Below are 19938 nucleotides of genomic sequence, written 5' to 3'. Positions count from 1 at the left end.
TCACGAACAAATTATCTCGACCAAAATTAATTGATTGGAAAAAAAACTGACTCGTGACGTCATTATCATGCGGGAACGGCGCGAAACACGCTTTCAGAGTGAATTTTGATTTAAAGCTTTCGTGACTGCAGTAATTCATATTCTTAGTTTTTTCTGGTAAAGAGAATTTTTTATTGTTTTATATATATTTTGTTATTTTGTTGTTTCTCTTCAACGTGGCTTTCAGAGTGGTTCGTAAACATCATCGATGATGACGATTTTTCACACCTGATGACGACCGTTTTGTGTTATGGTCGAAACGTCGTGAGAATTTGTATTGTTTTATATATATTTTATTACTTTATTGTTTCCCTTCAACGTGACTTTACCGAAACAGCTAAGAATATCATCGACGACGGTTTAATTAGGTGCAAAAATCGATTCCAGCAACCGCTACGGATGAATCGGTTTGCGAGGAATCGACAAGGGAATCGATACGGGCCCACTGTAATAAACACGTGGGTTGGCCACTCGCTGTGTTGTGTGTGTGTGTGCTGCAGGAAACACGCGAGGCGCAGTGTGTCCTCTGGGGCCGCCTCAATGTCGAAACATCTTCGCCAATTAACGTCGCCGCGGTTAACTTAAAAGCCCGGCAACCTCCACCCACCCCCGACATGGCGTGCGCGTTCCGCAGGGCAGTGGCTCGCCAGGTGGGAGCTTTGCTGACATGACATTAACCGCGTTACATAGTAACACAGCGCACGCACGGCTGCACAACCCATGTGTTGACTCGTGTACACATAAAGCCTTTGATTGTCAGCCGACTGCCATGTGAGGGGCTGCTCACGCCGTGCGAGTTATTTAACTGCGGCATACTTCACGGTGGTCACTAACCGGTTGGTAAAGGCGGACAGCGAATATAGTACCCACAAAGTAGTACTGTACAAAGATAAAGATCCCCACGTAGGTAAAAAATAAAATAACAAAAATCACGACGTTTCGGCCACAACACAAGCGGCCTTCATCAGGTGAAGGGACGAGACTGTCTGGAGGACAGCGCTGGAGTGAAAAAAGCCACGCTCAGATCACGACCTTTAAGCTGTGTGATCACTCCAGCGCTGTCCTCCAGACAGTCTCGTCCCTTCACCTGATGAAGGCCGCTTGTGTTGTGGCCGAAACGTCGTGCTTTTTGTTATTTTATTTTTTACCTACGTGACTTTACCCAATAGATCCAAAGAGTATGGATCCTTGCAGTCACGAAAGCTTTAAATCTAGAATCCCCACGTAGACTTCACCAAACTGTTGGTGGCAATCGCTGTAAACGACGAGCACCTATGAAGGGCCCCGTACGGCAGCACCACGCCCGGCCGCCTTTGTTCTGAGTGACGGCCACGTTTCCGCATCGCACTCGTTTGAGAATGAGTCATAGTTTTCATAGTTTCATTTATTTTGGTATAGCCCTGTGAGCCATTCGGCTCTTGAATCGGGTGCAACCGCAACAAACAAAAAAACTGAAACATGAACAAGAAAACAACTTAAAGTGAACTTTGTGCGTGTGCAAACAGAAAATCCAGGAAAAAAACATCAAAATATTCCTGAAATAGCACCGTACACCAACGCTGTGTGCAAAAATCCCAGTGGGATGCAAGTCAACAACAACAAGAAAACTTAGATTAAGGCCATCAGTCTAACTCCGTACTACAATAAACAAAAACATGGGCAAACCAAAAAACTTTTAGAAATTGCCAAAATAAAGCCATAAATGCAATGTAACAGTGATCATAGGAACTGTGACCAAATTTTTAACAATAAACTACATAAATAACATGTAACACCAAACCCTAGAGCCACAGCTGGCTGCATGTCACTCCACAAACAACAGAAGCATCGGTCGGAGTATCAAATTTTTCAATGCACCTTTAAGATCAGCACACTAAATCAAAATACAGATAATACTTTACAGCGGTCATCCGGAGCGAAACATTTTATTTTAGGCCACTGAATAGCAGTGGCAGCTAGGGGTGTACAACTCCTCTAGAGCAGTTTTGAGTGAAGATCTCATAGGTAGTGATTCAAGTTGCAGTTTATTGGCAATAGCATTCCAGACCCTGGGGGCATCAATAGCAAAGGCTCTTCCTCCGAGTCGACCTAGGGGATGCCCAAGACCGGTTCAGATTATGGTCACCGGTGTTGGCCGTGAGCGGGCAATCGAACTCGGCTGGCCCGGGTTCGTAGCGCAGCGCCCGAACCGCTCCCCGCAAAGTAGTTTACTGCAGTCTTGATTTGAAGCTTTCGTGTGACTGCAAGAATACATACGTAGGTAAAAAATAAAAAATAAATCACGACGTTTCGGGCGCAACACAAGCGTCCGTCATCAGGTGATTTATTTTATACCTACGTGACTTTACCGAAAGAACCAGAGAGTATAGTTTACTGCAGGTCTCTGACAACCCCTTGGTGAATGGGCTTCTCAACCCTGCTCAGCTTCAAGAGATTTCGGCCACAATCCATGTGGGTTTATCCATGTTCGTTCAATTTCTCTTGCACCGTACGTAGCCGACCGTGTTGATCGGAGGTGCGGGGAAACGCAATGTAATGCTTAAACATAACATTGGGAAGGTTACCAATGACCAAAATCACCCGGAATGCGCCCCCAAACTTCAGAAGCTAAGCAGGCGTTGTTTGAGCCTGGCTACGTTGGCGACACTGATGGTGACCGCCGCGCACAAACAGGGTGCCCATTATAATCTTGGTTCTTTCGGTAAAGTCGCCACGTAGAAGGGAAACAATAAAATGATAAAAATATAAAACAAAATTATCGCGACGTTTCGACTGCAACACAAGCAATCGTCGTCAGGTGTGAAAACCACAGCAAGAAAATTTGAAAAAAGTGGCGTTTATTAAATTTCTTATTGATTGCCGGCGGGGCTGGCGTGGTTGGGCATTCGAGGCCAGTGCGGAACAATTAGATTGGTTTTGTGCGCCGATTGCTCCCACCACGTCTTCTCGACCCACGCTGAACCAGCGTGCAGCCGTCACCCGGTAGCAGTGGGTTGCGACGAGAAGGTGGTTTTGGAGACTTGGCAGTGTTCGCTGACAACAAGTCTCGTATTGCGTTGTCTCTTTGCACGCAGCTTTCGCGAGTGCTGGCCGCAGATGAAGAGGCACTGGTTCCGCTGGTGCGAGTGGTTCCAGTCACCAAGCAAGAGGAGTACGTGTTGGCAGTGCTGGGCCTGTAGCATATGCTATTAAGGGGCCCTAAATAGAAACGTTAAAACATTTTTTTTACTTGCATAGTAAAGTAATTGTATTTTTTTAAATGCTATACAGTCAGATAATACGACAAATCGCTAACCTTAAACACCCAGTCATTCATAAAAGTTGAAGGCGGTATAGTGCTATCGTAATAGAGCAAGTGCAGAATCACCGAACCGGAATTGATAGCTTGAAAACATTTAGCGCGGGGCCATTGAAAGTGCGGGGACTGTAGCATTTGATACTTTTGCTACTAGGATAATCCGACACTGCGTGTTGCCCTTTGTGTATTACGGAGAGAGAGGGTAGAAGTGGCACCCGGTCTGTGCACTGCACTGAGTTTGATGCCCGGCCACAGTTAACGTCCATGGCGAGTGATATCTGAACCGGTATTTAGGCCACCCTACACCAACTCATACTAAAAAGGATGGTGAAATATGGTCAAACAACCCCATGACCCGCATCGCGTAGAGACGCTCTCATCTAGCGATGGATTGATAAAATGTCTGTACGTGTGCATAACTGTAACTCCGGGCATTGACAAGAGAACTAGTAGTGTTGTGGTGCCCCTTTGAATTAAAAAGCCACTGTCTTCCCACCAAGTGGAATTCCTACATTCCTGTACTGGAAACCTTCATTCCGCAGTGGATTGACAAAGGGGTGGTGAGCAATTGCGAGCAATATTTTTTCCATTTCAATCCCCCCCCCCCCACCCCCAGCCTAGCTCTGGTTTCCGTGCTGTGCCTCGTGTCACTCAGCCTCGACTCCTCCGTGCCCGCAGTTTGTCCGGGGCCCTCGCTCATTTCCAAGTGTCCGTGCGGGCGCTGGCGGACGGGGGCCTCCTCGGTCCGGTCTTCGACGTGGACGCCGAGGCGCGGAGTTTGGCACGCAAGGTGCTGTGTACGACCATACCCGGCCCGCCCCCCACCCCCCCCCCCCCCTTATTTCTGTCCGCACACGACGAGGCTCATATCCCACTCGCGCGCATTTGCCGGGGCTGATAAATGGACACTGCGTTTGAGGCTTTGTCAACGAGTAATTAACAACACACTTTTATACAGAGTCGTTTAATGTGGCACCTAATCCTGCAGAGTCCACAAATTGTCACAATTACGGAGTCGCGATTCGATTCGAAAATCTTTTCGTTTCTACTGTCTTGTTTGTGTTATAATTTCTGTGTTGTTTGGCGTATTTGTAGCATTTTGTTCTTGCAAGCATGATGCATTGCATGTATCGCCAAAATAGGAAATTATTTTAAGGTTTTTGTGTTTGTTGTGTGTAACTCTCCGAAAGTGTTTTAGGGTTGTTACCGCATTTTATTTGGGATGATTCCCTTCTTACGTTGAGGCACATGAAACATTTTCTCTTTTGCAAGGGCAACAAGACATTTTAAGCGCACCAAACGTTTAAAAACAGTAAATTTCACAGTTTTAGATTATTTTTTAAAATAGTTTAATAAAACATCGAATAAGGCGAAGTAAAGGTGAATTATTGCACTTCAACATTTTAAGTCTACAAAAAATATTGTAAATTCTGAAAAGGAAAGTGACTTAATTTTTACAAGTAGAGGCCATGGAGAAAATTGCTCCAAATGTAAAAAAACAAATAGACTTTAGGAAGCCGCAAAACATAATGATAATGTGTCCACGTGTAGGGCTAGTGCGTGCACTGATGAACTCTCCCTGCAGGTGCCATGCGACTCGGTGGTGTCGGCGGTGGGAGTACAGAGACAAGGCCTGCTTGGGTTTACCGTGGATAGCGCCCTGCTGACGTCGGTGAGGGCACCCCAACCTCCACGCTTCTACGCCTCTTGATGATGATCATCGTCATCATGGGCCATGGTTTTTCCACCACAGGCCTCCCCATGGCATCACCATCCGTCATGATCCTGAGATATTCCACAATCCATCTCACTCCTATACGGGACCTTTCTTGTCAGTATCAAAATATAGATAATTTATTAATGTGTTTGATTATTTTACATACATATGAGAATAGGTTTTCCCCTTTTTTCTGGCAACAAAACAGGTGTTGAGATGTTAAAACACCAAACTGAAACCTTTTACAAGGAATCAATGTCGGCATTAACCACAATACTTGTGGTCAGAATGCAAAAAAAACATACTCTGATAATATATACATTGTCTTTGAAACTGATTGGTCCACACCAGAGACAGCTTTCTTTTGAGCCTCGTTCCAAACGGTGTTAGACCAGAGGACACCAAAAGGCATACAGCACAAAGACATTGCACTATCAGAGTAATGAGAGCTCGGGGTGAGCAACTACATCATACTCTGATAGTTCATTGTCTTTGTGCTGTATGCCTTTTGGCTTCCTCTGGTCTAACACCGTTTGAGATGAGGCTCAAAAGTAAGCTGTCTCTGGTGTGGACCAATCAGTTTCAAAGACAATGCATATATTATCAGAGTGTTTTTTGTTTGCATTCTGACCACAAGTATTGTGGTTAATGCAGACATGATTCCTTGTCAAAGGTTTCAGTTTGGTGTTTTAACATCTTAACACCTGTTTTATTGCCAGAAAAAAGGGGAAGACCTATTCCCATATTTTGGTACTGGCAAAGGAGGTCTCATGATATTTTACACACAATTCACACATCCTATCAGTCGCGAGGCATTGGTTAAAATGTAGACAGGAGCCAACCGAGTAGAACGATTGGCCACGTACGGTGCGAAAGAAGTTCAACGTACGTCCTTAGAGTCATTCCCTTGCCCCCTGTTTACGCTCTATTGCATCGCCGATCCTGTTCACCAGACTGTGCTGCGCAGAGTGGAGGAGGATGGAGAGTGTTTCGGAGCCACAAGCGAGCTGTTCTCTGGCCTCTCCAGGGAAAGAATAATAATCGAGTATAGGTGAGAAATTTCACTGCTCCTGACGTCAGTAAGGTTGATGGTAAAAGGTGCAGTCCTGCAATTACTTGTTCACGTTACTGCTGGTGGAAGGGCCTGCACTAGAGGGAAGCTCTACAGAGCCCCTCCATAGGGTATTGGGCCTACTCTTCCTGGTGGCCAAACATCTTGGAAGACGTGGGAATACCCACAGCTTACTCCACCACGCACGATTTTCCAATGATAGACTAACTGTGATGTGCCCATTTATACTGTAGGGTGGACAGATGGGGGCATTTTTTAACTGCCGTGCGACTTCTGCATTGCAAGCCCAGCGTGCAAACTTACTTTTAATTCAGGGTCTCTAAATGGAATGCGTTCGGATGTTTTTATCTGCAGCTCGCCTAACATCGCTAAGAAGTTCCACGCTGGGCACTTGCGGTCCACCATCATTGGTAAGCACCTGCACCGAATGTTAACTGATGAACGTGTGATTTATGCTTCATCTCTGTGCTGCTGTTGCCATTGTAAACTCTCATGCACTGTGGTGGGGGGGGGAGGGACGGGCGACGCGTGTCGTTACATCGATGATGCAACGCTCCGTCCATGTGCTCACATCTTGCTGATCTCTTCAACGAATATAAACCATCACGCGAACTCCGGTCGTCCTTGCAGTGGCTTCTGGCTAACCGTCGAACAAAGACGATCACTGCATCGGGCGCTTTCAGATTCGCTTCTGAGGCCGTTTGGAATGCTCTCCCTTCTGATATTAGGAAGCCACTGGAACTATGCACTTTTATATCTAAATTTAAAACTCATGTCTTTATAAATGCTTTTTGGGTTTAGTTTGTTGTCCTTCTCCCCGCGCCTCCGAATAGGACGGTTGGCTACGTACGGAGCGAAATAAGTTCTACACACATACGTCTCTCCCCACAGGAAACTTCCTTGCGAACCTGCATGACTTCCTGCGGCACGATGTAATTCGTATGAACTACCTTGGTGACTGGGGCATGCAGTTCGGTAGGTTCGCTCTCTCGATATTATTTTTCATGACACGATGCATGAAGGATTGCCCTCATCCTGCAATGGCTTGACAAAAGGCCTGTTGCATGTACACAATGACATTGCGAAAGTCTCCGTATCTTCTTTCTATTGAGGGGAGTATTGTTTTCTTTCAAATGCACGCAAGTTAAAAAATAACATCTAGGCCTAATTTGTTTTCTGTATTATTTCAACAATTGGCCAGGCATGCTGGGAGCTGGGTTTCAGCGTTTCGGCTCCACAGAACACCTGGAGAGGAACCCTATTCAGCACCTGTTTGAGGTGAAAGACTTCACCAGACACCTTCACCTTATCATCATAATGACTCGAGATGTGCTTTATAGTCAAGGTGACCAGCAGACAGGGCAATGCAATAAAACAATGCAGGCACGTTATAAAGGGAGCAGCTGAGTTTGATAAAGGTTAACGTATCTCATTTGAGGTCGGTGGTAAAATCACCATCATTATCTCATGGTTGCTGACACTACTGCAGTCCTGAGCTTATAATCGTCACTAATGAATCCTTATTGGCTCATGAATAAATCTTGAATGATCTAGTAGAGGACTGGGGAATCTACCTCCTGCGGGCCATACTTTTACGTATTTATGTTGAACTTCTTTCGCACCTTACGGAGCCAACCGTGCTAATCTGAGGTGCGAAGTTTATTGAAACTTCCAATAGCGAAAGCTGCTCCAAATTCATAAAGCCCACGAAATGGCCCACAAACGAATCTCAGCCGCTTGTTTACTTCAGAACTGCAGCCTGACACGAATGTGCTGGTGCGAAGAAAGCAGCTACAGGCATCGCATTGGTGCGGTTAAGCTTCTTTAATTGAATAACGCTCATGCGTGTTTAAAGGCATGGCTCGCCAAAGCCTAGTTAAGCACTTTAAGCAAAGGGCTCCCCACCTCTGGTCTAGGATGCCACAATCTATGTGCAACACTCCAGGGCATCTCGAGATGTTAACCATTTCGCCTGGTATACAGGTCGTGAGTTCGATTCCGAACCCTGACACCTGTATATTTGGAGTTTGCGTGTCTCTCCCCGTGGTCGCGTGGATTATTCTCTAGATTCTGCAGTTTTTCCCTCCACATTAAGAAACATGTGTTTAGAGTATATTCAGTTGCTGTAAATTTACACACAATAAGCCACTTTGTTGAGCGATAATTTGTGGCCGTGTCCCTTCTGAAAAAGAGCTACGTACAGTGAGGGAAAAAAGTATTTGATCCCCTGCTGATTTTGTACGTTTGCCCACTGACAATGAAATGATCAGTCTATAATTTTAATGGTAGGTTTATTTGAACAGTGAGATACAGACTAACAACAACAAAAATCCAGAAAAACGCATGTCAAAAATTTAATAAAATGATTTGCATTTTAATGAGGGAAGTAAGTATTTGATCCCCTCTCAATCAGATTTCTGGCTCGTAATCTCAGCTCGTTACCTGTATAAAAGACACCTGGGAGCCAGAAATCTTTCTGATTGAAAGGGGGTCAAATACTTATTTCCCTCATTAAAATGCAAATAAATGTATAACATTTTTGACATGCGTTTTTCTGGATTTTGTTGTTATTCTGTCTCTCACTGTTCAAATAAACCTACCATTAAAATTATAGACTGATCATTTCTTTGTCAGTGGGCGAACGTACAAAATTAGCAGGGGATCAAATACTTTTTTCCCTCACTGTAGCTCAGTCGGTCTTAACTGGCAAAATAATAAATAATTTAGTTTTGTCTCGTGTTTTACATTGCATGAAAGGACGCTGAATTGATGACTGTTGTCTTAAATGCCTCGCCCTGCCAGGTGTATGTGCAAGCGAACCGCGCAGCCAAGGACGATCCGGCGCTGGAACAGGAAGCGCGAATCTTCTTGCGGAGCCTGGAGGACGGCGGAGACGAGGCTCTGTCTCTGTGGCGGAAATTCCGTGCGCTCAGCGTGGAGAATTACAGCATGACGTACCAGGTATTGACCCGCACCACGCAAGAGGATCATATCAGAGTGAGGCAGATTGGGTAGGCAGTCGTGTCCTCAACGTAGAAATGGCCTTGCTGAGTGTCAAGGCTGTGTTTTTAGAAGGGCCCTGCACTGGGGCGATGTGACCACTTTGTTCTTTACAAAATTGTAAATATTAGGGGGAAAACGCTCAAATACTTGAATGGGACAGGCCAAGAATCCCTTTGCTGCATGCGGCTATCATGCTTGCATTGACGGAACAAAGAAAATTGAGCCATGTTCCACTAATCCCACTTCATTCAGAGGCATAGTTTGACAAAAATAGGAAAGTTTGACAAAAACAGGCCATGACAATTTCAAAATATCACTCAAGTTTTTATGACATTGCAATGGCTTTTTTTATCTTGAAGAAAGTTTTTATTTGTCATGCTTGTCATTTTCCAGACAAGCTCTCGTGTGAACGTTCCCGTGTTTTTGTCGTCTTGCTCTCAATGCCCCTCCCCAAGCGGCTGGCAGTGCGGTTTGACGAGTACTCAGGCGAGTCCCTCTACAGGGACAAGGCCCAGGACGTGGTGTCACGGCTGAAGGAACTGGGCCTCTTCACAACAACCGAGTAAGACGGCAGCAAATACAAATATCCCCCCGTATAGCCTTAAAATAGGCTGTAGGAGCAAGTGCTGTTAGCGAGCACCTATGAAGGGTTATGGTTAGGGTGGGGCAGTGGCTTAGAGGTTAGCGTGCTGCGCTACGAACCCGGCGACCCGGGTTTGATTCCCGCTCATGGTCAACACCAGTGACGATTATCTGAACCGGTCCTGGGCCTCCCCTAGTCGACTCAGCCTCAATTGAGTGCCTGGAACGGTACGTAAAGATCGCCACTGGGAAGGCAAAGGCAGCCGGGCGTGGTGCTGGCCTCCCACCCCTTATTGTGCCGTGTCGGCTATCATAGGTGAGACAACAGCACAGAAAAAGCAAAGATTTCATTTTTTATGTCAGTACACACACACACACAGAGTGGCCCTCGCTCCTAAAGGTTTATACCCCTTTTCCACTCGCACATCCGAGCCGAGCAAACACAGGGCCCTCACGGTACGGATGGTTTTCCACTGGCTGTTTGCTGTGACAGAGCCATGATATGTTATGTTAGGCTGACAAGACCGTGGTCAAGCAGGGCCATAGGCCAGGCTAATGCGACGTCAGTGCAGCACAGAGCGTCACCGCATTGGCTCGCTCATTGCGTGTGATGTCGGTCGACTAACGAGGCGACGGCATCATCGCGTCGTCTACATGCGTATGGACTCGTTGATCGCATGTACAGCCCTGGCGCTTCCTGAGCTGTGTTGGGCTGCTTGGCCTAGCCCAACTGTGGCTCGGTTGCGCAGGGGATGAAAAGTTAAAGTGACTCGGCATCGATGTTGTCGAGTTGCACCAAGGAGGAATGCGTGAGTATCCGTGTGTGTCACCAGGCAGGGCACGGGGGTGGTGGATCTGTCGCCGGGACGTGACATGACCTCACTCGCCACGCTCACGCGAAGCGACGGCTCCTCCCTCTACCTGACCAGGTGTGTGGAGCAGGGCGGTGGGGCGGTGGGATGGTGAGACGGTGGGGCAGTGGGAATGTCGTGCGAAGTGGTGTTCTGTACCCTACAGAGACGTACGGCTTATTTTATAAAACGATATATAAGAGACAGCCTGTAGTGACACCAGCTTGTAATATAGAGACACAGTCTGGAGCAACACCATTAATGCATTCATTCATTGATCAATATTGATTCTTAGGCATTTGATATATAAATTAAATTATATGTGTGAGAAACATTTTTTTTTGTACGGCTGGCAACACCCACAGACCTTACGAAGAGTTGTATTCTGCAGTGAACACTATCAACCAGTAATAAAAAAATCATACAGGGCAAACACGGTACAGGCAGTCAGTAAGGGAAAGGTTGCACACACCCCTGTGGTACAGGACGCTTGAGCAGTGCGCAAGCGTTGAGCGTTGAGAGGCATACGTGTCTGCTTTGTGTTGTGTGCTCATTCTAACCAACACAGGGACATAGCGGCTGCTGTTGACCGCATGGATCGCTATTGCTTCGACAAAATGGTCTACGTGGTGAGTGGACTCGCCTCCCCCTCGTGCTCCCTTGCCCACTCTTGTGCAGGTGTTTGTGCGCTCGGCTATAAACGTCGGTGCCTCGGGGGACCGAGCTAATTTCTACGCTGTGTCTGCCCGCTCGTGTCTCGTGCAGACGGACAAAGGGCAGGAGGGACACTTCCGCCAGGTGTTCGAGACCCTGAGGCTCATGGGAAATGGCTGGACGGATCGGTAGGGAACTTTTAACAGCACAGTTTGGGGACATTGCAAATTTTCTCAAATTTGGGGTGCCTGCAAGCGACCTCTGGTCTACATGGCAGGGGGCACCACTTTTTTACCTTCACTGCTGCAGAGAGCGAGACAGTAAAATTAAATGTGGTGTTTTAATTTTGTGTAGTCATTGGTGAGCTGGCTGAGATCATCAACTCACTGTACTTGAGAACCCAGTTTAATCACTGGTGGCAGCCTTTATTCAAACCTAGGAACTCGGCGATGCCACCTCAATGCTCTGTACTCTGAGCCACCTGGCCACCAAAGCAGGACCAACGACCATTTTACAATTTGAGGTGGTATTGGGGAATGCCTTCATCCAGCAGTGGATTATCAATGGCTGTCAGCCAGCCGCTGCACTTATCTTCACAAATAGACATTTAAAGATAAGCCACATAATGACTACGGCCATGCAACCCAGACTATGGACCATATAAGTAAGCCACTGTAGCCTGCGCTCCTTCAATGGAGGGACGGCAAAACTACGCACACAAAATCTTTCCTGAAGCCCTCTCGTGGCTAGCAGACCTCGACGATGGCATTGAGTTCCTGAACGTATTGCCACTGTACACAAAAGTAGAATGTTGATCACAATGCGGCTGCCTCCACCAGGTGCGTTCACGTGGGCTTTGGCCTGGTGCAGGGCATGAAGACGCGGAGGGGCGACGTCGTCTTCCTTGAGGACGTGCTGGACGAGGCCCAGGCCAGGATGAGGCAGAACATGGACTCCACGTCCAGTGAGTGCCGCGCAGGCAGACCGTACACGTCTTGTTGAACCCCCCCCCAACCCCCCGCTGTGTTCCGGGGAACCAGGCAATTTCCCCCGTGTTGCGGGGAAACAGGCAATACGGTAGCATTGTAAAAATCACATGATACTTGAGTTACTGGCCAATTTTACATTTTATGGCAAAATAGCCAGTGGAAAAAAAACACCTACACTGTTAGGGCCCCACACTGGCTCGGCTCCGATGCCCATGGGAAAGGGGTAATGCATCATATGCCTTCAGGCCTGTACTCGGGCAACTGCAATAAAGAGTAAACCCCTTATGACAGCCTAACTGACGTTTTTTTAAAATCTCAAGAGCTGCCCTGCCATTGACAACACTCGTGCCCACGCTACGTGACCTTTCGAACCGAGCTTCGCCGAAGCAGTGGCCACGTTTCTGATTTGATTCTTCGCAGCCACCAAGGAGCTGGATGACCCAGAGGGCACGGCAGAGAAGCTCGGCATTGCCGCCATCATTATTCAGGTGCCCTCCTACACAATTCCATCTGCTGCGTTGCATTGGCCACTGCACAGACACACACACCCACCGCTCGTGCTCCAACCTGAAGCCCCGCTCGCCTCATTGCGTTGGTCAGGACTTCCAGGGTGACCTCAAAAAAGGCTACAAGTTCGACTGGGCCCGAGTACTGCAGAGCCGAGGCGACACGGGTGTCTTCCTGCAGTACACACACGCGCGTCTCTGCAGGTGGGTGACTATCGTAGCACATGCTTCCGCGGATTTGTGCGACATGCCCCTTGCGTTACGCTACTTGCACAGATCGTGCTGGATTCCTCGATTAATATGCGACATGCGATACGATCTCGCGGTGTGTCAGTTGAAAGAATGGGCAAGGTTCTTAAATGCCCCAGCCTCTCTTCACCCGGCGTTATAAATAGGTACATCTGTTATTCGATCGGCAGGCCGTGTGTGGTGGGGTAAAGTGTGGGTACCCCCAGAGTCGACTGGCAGGCCAGCCAAAGTGGTTTTTGGCTGAAATGAGCATGGGGGCGGTGCTCATCTCATGTTTACAGCCTTGAACCATTGGTGGAAATTCCACATTCCTACGGATGGGGAGGGGGAATTGTTTATAGAGAAAACCTCGTCCAATTCCTACCAAGTTAAAGGGCTGATGCAAACGAACACATGGTCATTTGCACGGGTGCCACTGTTGTTCATTGACTGTAGTCTGGAGAGGAGCTGTGGGGTGGCGCTGGGAAAGGAGTTCAGTCCAAGCCACCTGCAAGAGAGCCCCGCGCCAGCGCTGGTGCAGCACCTGATGCGGTAGCTTGAGCATGCACAGACATGGACATGCACGCACTGAGACACAAGCACGCCTATGCACAGACGCGCACGCACAGACACACACCACACACGCATGGACGCGCACACACTGATACGCGCATGGACACACGCATGCACGGACACACACATGGACACGTACAACAACTGCCATTCGCCACTAAGTGGCGGTGACATCACCACGGCGCTTGTGCCAGGCTATGTGCACGTTAAGGCCACGTGAAGTGCACGCGGCAGATCCAGATGCCATGGGTCGACTGACTGAGACGACTGGCCGACACGTATACGCGCACAGACACATGCGCGGAAACACACGCACAGAAACGCAGGTCCCTACGCGGTGCCAGCTGAGAGTTGCCATTGGAAATATCTTCAACCGAGGCTTCGTGGTAACCTCACCATTGTCAGCATTGTTTAGCTTAGTCATAATAAGTTCATGAATTCGTTTTACAAAGTGCCTTTCAAAAAAAATCACGAAGCCCTGAACAATTAAGCGGCAGTATTATGGCCACACGAGAAGTAGTCCGAGCTCAACGGATAAGAGAGAGACGTTTGGGAGCAGTAACAAATGTGGAGAGAGAACCAAAAGCAACAGAAAAAAAGGAATGTCAAGGCATGCCTTGAAAATATCAGAAGAGGCTGTCATTGGCATCAGCAGCATCACTCATGGCCCTTGGTCTGCTCGACGACAACCTGTGGTGCTTTAGTCAAGCCTTCGTGGATTTCATGGAGTCCTTCAATTCGTGTATGTATGTAGAACTTATTTCGCACCGTACGTAGCCAACCGTGCTAATCGGACGTGCGGGGGGACCGCTCGGTCATCGGTGATCAGAATAAGAAACTTATTTTTTGACAAATAATTTTCGGCAACAATGACATCGGATGTTGCTCACGACCGCGCGTGTCTGTGCGCGGGGCGGCCGCAGCTACGACGAGGCGGTGGAGGAGGCGGCGTGCGAGCTGCAGCCTCGACCGCTGGTGCAGTTCCTCTTCACGCTCAGGTGATGCAAGTCCACAGGTCGCCCGGTCGCCGGCTCTGCTCTCTTTACACCTGGGTGTGCCAATAATGCGGAGCGTTGAGTAAAAACGAGCCCTACGTCGTTGGCAGCGGCAGCCGAATCGTATCATTCGATGTCATCCGATTCTTGTACTCGTATGCATCGAATTGTTTGTGTAACAATCGATTTTGTCGGATGTCAATTATATGCTTATTTATATTCGTATTATATAAAGGCTAATATACTTCTATTCCCCCGGGTCTTTGACCCTGCCTTTACAAAGCCTGGCGAAGTATACTCAATCCCCCACAAGCCAAATGGTGTGGTGAGGCCCCCAGCCAGGTGGACTGAGAAGAGGAGGGGCTGTTGTTTATTAAGGATGACAATTTGTTTAGAGGTCCCCACCAGATGGGCAATTCGTTCAGGGGGCAATCCCGACTGAAATAAGCTCTGGTGGCTGCACGAATATTAAGGGCATATCTACAGCATAGTCCACATTGCACAGTTGTACGAATGTATGTTAAAATTATTTTGCACCATACGTCGCTGCACCTTTAAAGAACGCAATACACTCCGTTAAAGTAGACCGTACTTGCGGGTGTAATAAGCGCACCGTTGTGTTTTCCCATGGCAGTCGGTTGGCAGCGGTGGCTCACCGGAACCTTCCTGTCAAGGGGATGCCCTCCGATCTCGCCCAGGTGAGCCAACCTGAGTCCGTGACGCAGCCCTACGCCCAGGGCCGGATTACGATGTTGTAGGCCCCTGGGCTACAGGTACTGTGAGGCCCCCAGTAATATTTTCAAAAGGAAAACAAAGTTAAGGAAAAATGAAATTTCTCTTTACATGACTAACAGCAAATAAAATTCAGCATTCACAAATTAAATAACTTTTCACTTAATCTCTGGAGGCCCTCCAGCTAGCGGAGGCCCCTGGGCTGCAGCCCCCTAAAGCCCCCGTGCCTTAATCCGGCCCTGCCTACGCCACACGCTCTGTACCAGCCTGGATCTTGCCCGCACATTGTCATCATAATGGTCATGACTCACTCCTGCAGCGGTGTTCGCAGTTGTGCTTCACGGCCCTCCGACGTGTTTGCGGGTAAAGCGCGGGTGCTCCCACTTCGTTAAAGGCGTCCGGCCAGCGTGGAAGAGGGAGCCAAATAACCCCTTGGGATGACTTCTCTGGAGGTCCCGCGAGTGGAGTCAATCACGCCAGCAGTGTGGCATGAGCAAAGCAATTGCAGGGCTACACCTCTACCCTTATTGTTCTTTGTCGGTAGGCTCGTCTTTACTGTGGCAAGAGGGGCGCCACGGTGGCAAGATGTTAACTACCTCGCCTGGTATACAGGAGGGTGTAGCTTCGATCCCGACCCTGACACCTGTATATTTGGAGTTTGCGTGTTCTCCCCGTGATCGCGTGGATTTCCTCCGGGCCCTCCGGTGTTTCCCTCCACATTTTCCCCGCCACATTTTCCCCGCCACATTGTGGCCAGGTCGCTTCTGAAAAAGTGCTCGGTGGGCCCTACACCTGGTTAAAATAAACAAATTCGTTTCGTCTTAACCATTGTTATCGTGTCGCCATGGGGGGGGGGGGACGCAGGCCAGGCTGCACCTGTTTGTGGCGACGCGCTCTGTCCTCGCCCGTGGACTGCGGCTGCTGGGCATCGTCCCCGTCGACCGCATGTGACGGCGCCGTTCGCTTCTGCGGCAGCTCCGGGCGGCTACAGCTTCAAGACGATCGCCAGGCGGCGGGCGGGGAGACGGGATTGTCGCAGTGACGGCGGGGGCAGGAGGGGGTTACCATCACTCGCGGAGACTGAGGTGTCTACGTTCGCAACAGGGCCACGTGGGAGCGGCAACCTGCAACAGCCGACTCGATCCAATGTCGACGATGTTGATACAGAGTCAGAATATTTATTTATACTGGAGGAATTCGATGAGCTATTGAGCTTTGTTTCACAGATGTCCAGAAATGGGGAGGCGGTGGCACAAATGTGGCGATGCTCAGGTACTCCGACTTCTGGCTACAGGAGTTGGAATCCTGCCCGTGGATTCAGTGCAGTGGGGCAAATCGGAGCGTCCGCACGAATTGTCAGGGAAGTTCTTGGCCAGACTGGCTGCGTGTGCGTGACCAATGAAGCCAGCAGAAGAACGACAAACACAGCTTGCACACACTGCAATAACTCCCCCCGGAGAAAAAGCTCATGGGAAGACAAACATCGTTATCTTCCACGAGAATCGTGCCAGTTATCTAGCAGGAAAAGCCTCACGAAGTCTGAAGACTCTTTTTCATAAGGATCCAACATTGGGATGTTTAACCAATAGCATGAATGAGCATTTGGCTTCTTGATGTGGGAGGAAGCCGGAGAGCCGAGACAAAAAACGTCCATGCATATTAGTGGGTGACACTCAGCCCTGCCATCTCCTGGTCACACCTCGCAGCCACACGCCTTCCACACGTAGCAAGCCCCGGTGGTTACTGATCCGCTAACCAGGCTTGTCAGAACTGATGCAGGTTGAATATTTTTATGATGATTTTGTCATAAGCATTCCATTGAGTTTTATCGAATTTAAAAAAATTTAAGTAATGAAATGTGTGCATTGTATTTCATTGGAACATTGCAAAGGTATATTATATTCCATAATAATTCCATGTAGTTGGAATTTACGTGGATAGTCGTGGTCTGTTCTTTAATAAATATAAATTCATAGAGTGTTCTTTGAAGGGCTTGTCCACATGGACCGGTGTTGAGAGAGAACATTTTGGAATCATTAAAATCTACACTCCCCGGCACGCACACGATTAAATTAGCTGCACTGCGGCTGTTTCGTAGGTAAATAACGACGAAAATATACACTAAACGATGGTAGTATTCAATCCAGATCGCCTTTGTGAAATGTGTGCAATGGAATTTCCCAAATGTTACATCCATATCCACATTTTCGAACGGTGAATGTACCTGTTTTAGAAGTCGAATTTTGGCCTCTAGTTTTCCTTGCTGGGTTTTGGAGTACACTGAGGATATTCAGACCAATTAATAATAGGATCAACAGGCAACAGTGGAAACCAAACGACGGAGGTGTGCTTTTTTGTCCGTCTCGGGAGAGTATACCCGTCTGAGCTGGCTGCGTGTGTTACAGAAGTGTCTGTCCTTTCATCCAATTTGGCTGGGCCAGAGGGAAATCTATTACTAAAATTGGGGGGGGGGACGAATAACAATTTGGTGGAGCCATTGTTGCCTTGGTTACGAGTTGCCTTGTAATTGGACGAGATCACTGCACGGAGCAGCGGACCACGGCCACTTGCAAAAAGCAGCCACTTACGACGGCAGAAGGACCCCCCTTGTACAGCCTCTACCACACGGTCGGTAATTTAACCATACTTCACTACGCTGATCCATGCAGGTCGGTGAAGGAAGTATCTGCACCCACCCAGGTCCGGTTTCGATCTCGAAAGTTACATAAGCCGTGGCCAGGAATCAAACTGGTCGCTGGGTTCGGTAAAGTCACGTAGGTAAAAAATAAAACAAAAATCACGACGTTTCGGCCACAACACAAGCGGCCTTCATCAGGTGAAGGGACCAGACTGTCTCGAGGACAGCGCTCGAGTGAAACAGCCAAGCTCAGACCGCGACCTTTAAGCTGTGTGAGAGTAATTAAGGTGCCTTAACAAAGGAATTAGCACAGGTCGACCCCCTCCCTACCTTTCATCATGCTATGTCCGCCTATTAAATGCAAATGTTTATGCTAATTCCTTTGTCAAGGCACCTTAATTACTCTCACAAAGCTTAAAGGTCGCGGTCTGAGCGTGGCTGTTTTTCACTCCAGCGCTGTCCTCGAGACAGTCTGGTCCCTTCACCTGATGAAGGCCGCTTGTGTTGTGGCCGAAACGTCGTGATTTTTGTTTTATTTTTTACCTACGTGACTTTACCGAATAGAACCAAAGAGTATGAATCCTTGCAGTCACGCAAGCTTCAAATCTAGAATTGGTCGCTGGGTTCATAGCTGCAGTGCGCGGACGAAACACGGTGCCACCACTTGCACCGCTCGTCAACACATTGACGTTCATGAAATCCCACAGATGTACAACTTCGCAATGTTTAATAAACTGAAGTTTGAACAACGAACATTTCTCATGTCGCGTCTGTGATGTGTCTGGTTTGCCAGTGATGTTCCTGCGACGTGGCTGTAATTTATAATCAGTGACGTACTGGGGATCTGCTTGTGATGTGTCGGTGATGTGTCTGTAAAGTGGTTGCGCTGTGTCGGTGGTGTGCTGTGATGTGTCCGTTGTCTGTTAAATTTGTGATGTCAAAAGTTGGAAGGCGAATTGAAATCGGGCTTCAGATCTCTCATCCAATGCAGCTTCATTAAGGATTTTAGTTCGAATAAAGATTCGCCCTGTCCCTAGGATGGGCTGGTAGTTAGGTTGTATTTATATACCACAGTATATGAATACAATATTTGGGGTATATGGGCACAGGAGCATCTTCTTTGTTGGAGAGAGATCTCAGTGTCCCCCCGGGTTCATAACATAGCATCGAGCTCTGGTTAGTATCCGAGGAGCACCAAAGTCATATAAACAAAAATTGCACTAGATCAATCATTGCCTCTGGTGGCTGGGTGGAGAGTGTGTAGAGTTAGAAAGTTAGAAGGTTAAGAAGCGTACACAGGTTCAAATCCACCAATGTAATTTTTTCTTAACTATTTTGTAATTAAACAATATTATGAAAAAAAATAAGCGGGGTTTGAACTCGTTGACTCAGCCTCACTCTTCCACACAATTCCGCACACTCCACTCACCACCAGAGGCTCGCCTCTATTGAAATCTTGCTGTACGCTTTAAGACTGAGACTCGTGTGCAACTGGCAGATGACTTAAACAGGACTTGAATTTAAGTCTCAGTTATATACATCACCGCTCCTGTAAGTCTTGCCCAGCCTACAGTGGCTAATGCAGTGATTGTGTCCTATTTGAAATACCTCGATTGAAATCCAGAAAAAGAAATTTCACTTTTTTTATGTAGCGTAGCAAACGTATAATTGGTTTGGAATCCCACCAAGTCCTGTTTTGTCATTATTTTCGGTGTATGCGATGAAACCATCGCACTTTTATTGCTGCATTAATGCACAGTGAAAGGACTTGGGTGTACACATCCACACTGGGTCTTCGTGCAGCTCCATGGCGCAGCAAAGCAGCACCTGGGGCTACAAGCTTCGGAGGTTACCAGGTTCAAATCCTGCACGCAATAGCCGTGGGAAATAACAAAGAACTAACGGGTGTGACTGCGGGCAAGTGGAATGCGTGATTAACGTTTGTTCCTGTCTCTCGATGTGATACAGGTAAGTGAACTGTCAATAACCATGCGTGTACGTCCCTTTCTCTCTAGGTAATGCAGGTGTCTAGCGGTGACCTGCAGAGATGAGGAAATCGAT

General features: G+C 47.9%; 1 protein-coding gene across 2 annotated transcripts; it reads left to right on the top strand.

Annotated features, from left to right (window-relative positions):
* The first annotated feature begins 217 nt into the window (after positions 1–217).
* RARS2 (arginyl-tRNA synthetase 2, mitochondrial) lies at positions 218–18630 on the top strand. Of its 2 annotated transcripts, none has more exons than XM_032973591.2 (20): positions 218–689; positions 3114–3190; positions 4016–4127; positions 4923–5009; positions 6008–6105; positions 6481–6536; positions 7018–7101; positions 7328–7404; positions 8929–9087; positions 9585–9691; positions 10545–10640; positions 11131–11191; positions 11328–11404; positions 12056–12180; positions 12626–12693; positions 12806–12915; positions 13396–13491; positions 14436–14510; positions 15142–15205; positions 16104–18630. In XM_032973591.2, exons 1-20 carry the CDS (start codon positions 654–656, stop codon positions 16188–16190), a joined length of 1752 nt encoding a protein of 583 aa, XP_032829482.1. In that variant the 5' UTR covers positions 218–653; the 3' UTR covers positions 16191–18630. The 2 variants fall into 2 exon arrangements, with proteins under 2 accessions (XP_032829482.1, XP_032829484.1); XM_032973593.2 differs by lacking the exon at positions 16104–18630 and adding an exon at positions 15784–16064.
* Positions 18631–19938: the final 1308 nt, after the last annotated feature.

Source organism: Petromyzon marinus, chromosome 51 (assembly GCF_048934315.1).
Source record: "Petromyzon marinus isolate PM22_M1 ecotype Great Lakes invasive population chromosome 51, UKy_Petmar_22M1.pri1.0, whole genome shotgun sequence".
Lineage (NCBI taxonomy): Eukaryota > Metazoa > Chordata > Hyperoartia > Petromyzontiformes > Petromyzontidae > Petromyzon > Petromyzon marinus.
The sequence above is the reverse complement of the archived record's forward strand: the minus strand, read 5'-3'. Positions and strand labels throughout refer to the sequence as shown.